This window comes from Cryptomeria japonica, chromosome 2 (genome assembly GCF_030272615.1).
Source record: "Cryptomeria japonica chromosome 2, Sugi_1.0, whole genome shotgun sequence".
Taxonomy (NCBI): domain Eukaryota; kingdom Viridiplantae; phylum Streptophyta; class Pinopsida; order Cupressales; family Cupressaceae; genus Cryptomeria; species Cryptomeria japonica.
In genome coordinates, this window is record NC_081406.1 from 660,802,838 (window position 1) to 660,807,106 (window position 4,269).

The 4,269-nt window shown below is 31.0% G+C and overlaps 1 protein-coding gene across 1 annotated transcript; it reads left to right on the forward strand.

The window, feature by feature from the left end:
* The first annotated feature begins 340 nt into the window (after positions 1–340).
* Positions 341–3,022, forward strand: LOC131061688 (short-chain dehydrogenase reductase 2a). The gene is made up of 2 exons (XM_057995509.1): positions 341–479; positions 1,897–3,022. Exons 1-2 carry the CDS (start codon positions 448–450, stop codon positions 2,693–2,695), a joined length of 831 nt encoding a protein of 276 aa, XP_057851492.1. The 5' UTR covers positions 341–447; the 3' UTR covers positions 2,696–3,022.
* Positions 3,023–4,269: the final 1,247 nt, after the last annotated feature.

A 4,269-nucleotide genomic window follows, 5' to 3' on the forward strand; every position in this document is an offset into this window, starting at 1 on the left:
CTTTTATATAAATATACTAAATATAAAATAATTTGATTTTTTTAATATAGATATTAAAAGTTTATTAAAAATAATATATATATGATTTGAGTTTTTTCCCATTAGACACTCTATAATTTTTTTTCGCATCAACTTTACCTGCTTTCAAATTTGTATCTTTTTGGGACCCACAATCAGGATCTTGTTGCCTCAACTGCTGAAAATAATTAGTGCTTAAAAGCTGGAATGTGGTAAAAGTATTTGTCTTCATATGAATTTGGAATCTCTCCCTGTCAACAGGGTAAAGTTGAGCATATCTAGAAACACAAAAATAGAGAGAACGTTTAAAGTGTGGCCCTGTTAAATTGTTTTATAAGATAAGAGTTTGTCTATTGTGTATCACATTGCAAACTCTAAATCTTTTAATCTAAGCAGGCATACCAATTTATAGCTTCCACAAGATCGTCTATGGCGGCGGTAGCAGCTAATCTAAGCAGAAGGTAATTTCTTCTTTGTGGTCTTTTCTCCTCACCAATCTTATCTTAATTGGTTGATTTCTACTGATTTCATTTGGTTTTTGAGATTTATGAAAGTGATTGTAATTTTCAGGTCTATGATTTATGCAACTTTTATGTAACTTTTCTGTAACTTTTGGATTTCATTGTGTTCAAATTTTTAATCATCAACATTTCGGATCACTCCGTTATCCATCATCAACTTTTCATTTCCTTGAACTCTCATTCATTCTGATGATGGGAGTGTGATCGAAATGTTGATGATTAAAAAATTGCACACAATCAAATCTAGAAGCTGTTTACTTCATTATAATAGATTGTAGAAATCTAATAAAATTGAGTGATACTAATTATCATGTAATCCTTGGCCCTGAAATAATAGGACATCACACCTGCCTGTTGAAACTGCAAAATTTTGCTTCATGTTTTCAATTACACTTTCTATGGTTGAGTTTTTTTCACACAACTTACATTTCTCTCCTCAAATCCATTAGGATCTCCATTGCCAATCTCCTGTTATAGATTTTATGATTGATTTTATTATTGTTTTATAATAATGCTATTGTTATATTACTGCTATCCTGATTTATTTATATATTGATATTGCTATTATCAATTGTTGACATATATCTCTCTCTATATAAAATAAAAACCTCCAACTTCCATTCTCGTCCCAAAAAACCCTCGGACTGTCGTCCCACTCCCCAAAATTCCGTCAATCTCTGTCTCTTTATATGAGCTAGTGAATCTCTGTCTTTGCTCAGAGGTTTTATATGGTATACTTGCATAATTTTAAAGAAATTTAAATCTTTTCATGTATATTAATCATTATTTTCGAGTTATTATACAAATCTATTTACATGGTAATGATGTCTGGGAAATCTGTTTCACAAATAAAAAGGTGAAATAGATATTCAATCTCTACAATTCTTTAAAAACTGAATAACCATTCCCCACTCTTACTAATACATTAGCATTACAAGCTACTGTTCATTCTCTCACACACATGTTTCACAAATAGAAAGCCATCTCTCTTGCAGACCAAAACCTTACTCTTGCCAGTGGATCAACTGACTGTCTAAATTACATGCTACTTTACACACACATAACAGACTAGAGAGTAGAGCCTCACTCTTATCAGTAACTTGGCCAACTGTCTAAATTACTTGCTACTCTACACACAGGACAGACTAGAACCCCACTCATACCAGTGGAATGGCTCACTGTCTAAATTACTTGCTACTCTACACACAAACAACAGTCTAAAACCTCACTCTTACCAGTTACCAGTAGATTGGCTGGCTGTTTACACTACACACAGGTAGGCTAGAGCTAGATATAGAACAGCATTAGGCTACATTTTGTAAAGCTTATGTTGTATATGTTAAGTGATTATATGCAGATTAGAAGGAAAGGTTGCAGTAATCACAGGCGCGGCATCAGGAATCGGAGAAGCCACAGTTGGGCTCTTTCAAAAGCATGGAGCCAAAGTAATCATTGCTGACATTGCAGACCAACTCGGTAAAAACCTTGTTCAGTCCCTTTCAGTTTCTCCAGAGGTCACATACATCCATTGTGATGTGAGAAGAGAAGAAGATGTAAGTGCAGCGGTGGATTTGGCCATGGAGAAACATGGTAAACTGGACATTATGTTTAATAATGCAGGAGTCATTGACAATAAAACTAATAAGGCCGTAGAGTGTGACATGGAAGAGTTTCAGCGTGCGATGAATGTAAATCTAAGAGGAGTAATGCTCGGAATTAAGCATGCAGGCCGCGTTATGATCCCAAACAAAAAGGGCTGCATAATTTCTACATCGAGCATTGCAGGGATATTTGGTGGAACGGCTTCATATTCATACACAGCTTCTAAGCATGCAGTCATAGGCCTTACCAAACAAGGTGCGGCCGAGATGGGAAAGTATGGTATCAGAGTGAATTGTGTTTCTCCATCTGGTTTAGCCACTGTTCTTGCATTCCAATACTTTGGAATGAATACCACCAATGTAGAAGAGAAGAAGGTCGAGTGTGAGGCATTTTGTAACAAGATATCCAAATTGAAGAATCATACTCTCAAAGCACATGATATTGCAGAGGCTGCTTTGTATTTGGCCAGCGAGGAAGCTAAGTTTGTAAGTGGCCATAATCTTATGGTAGATGGAGGGTTCACAGTTGTAAACCATGACTGGGGTCTCTACTAATACAGATATATAAAACTCCAATAAAAGTAAATTTAGTTTTGGTTATGGTCATTTAGGAAAATAAAAATTGTGGCATTTTGTTAAAATACGAATATATATCTTTCTAAGGGATTTCAGAGGTTGGTTATATCGCATGTTTGTGATGATAAAGATAAGGAGGAAGGATTTTGTGTGATGTCATTTCAGACCTCACTGATGTAAGGGGCAAATTAGATGACCAAGATCTCCCTTCACGGTCTGGAATTGTTCTTATTGTTTAAGCGACCTGTTTTTTCTGGTTATCTGCTATCAGTCTCCACCCATATGTCTATGATTTTGTTTATTTGATATTCTGCTTTCCCAACTCAGCATGACTTTATGGATACTGTATATTATTTTAAATTAATAGAAACTAATGTACATATCCATTAAAAAACATTATATCTAATAAATATTAAGAAGCACTGAATTTTATTATGAGAATATAAAATATTATTTTAATTTTTAAAGTTTCACATCATATTGTGTATGATAGATATATTTATGCATTAAGCATTAAAACAGTGTACAATTATTATAATTTATGACACTATTTCATATGAATATTTAATTCACTTGAAAATATACATTGATTACTAATATTCAATAGTGCTAATGATCGTCCATCCATCACACCACCAAAATCAACAAGAAGTTTTATTACTCCATAAAAGAAATAGTAGAAATTAATATACATATCCATAAAAAATATTATAGTTAATAAATATTAAGAAGCATTGAATTTGATTATGAGAATATAAAATATTATTTTGATTTTTAAAGTTCCATTACATTATATTGTGTATGATAGATATATTTATAATGCATTTAAGCATTAAAAAAGTGTTAATTATTTGAATATAAATTAAGAATAATATAAATATTTTAAAGTGTTTTAAATCTCTTAATTCAATTTTGAATATAAATTATTAATATTGACTAAAGGAGCTTCATAATTAATCATAATTATTAATAGTAGTAATGAGTTTTTAAAGAATCTAGTAAGTCTTTGGTGATGTGTAAAGGCCAAGTGAAAAATAGTAAGGGTTGATTAAAAGTTTGGTCATAGCTATAAAATATTTTTTGTTGTTCTTTTAATAGATTTAGATTTGACAACATTAAAGTTAACAATTAGCAAATGTGAACACAAATTTTTTTATGTCTTTCAATTATTGTATTTAGAAAAGATTGAGAATAATAAGATAATGTCGAATCTTGATTTAGAATAAAGGTAATCAACTTTATTATTGCAAAGAAATAATTAAGACTAAAGTTATAGAAAATTATTTCGCTTGAGCATGACTCTAGAATATTCTTGAATTGTTAAAGTTATTGAAGTGCATAAAGCTCATTTATTTTTGAAATCTATGTTCATTTCATGAACTCAAATTTCTAGCTTAAGTATATTAAATTTACTATCTAGAGGCATTATTTTTAAGTTTGTATAAACTACTAAGAGTTCTATATTTCATGTAAAATTCTATTCAATATATTTTAGAATAAAATTCAAATTTCTTTTGAAAATGAACATTTTCTACATTTGTACAATTATTATA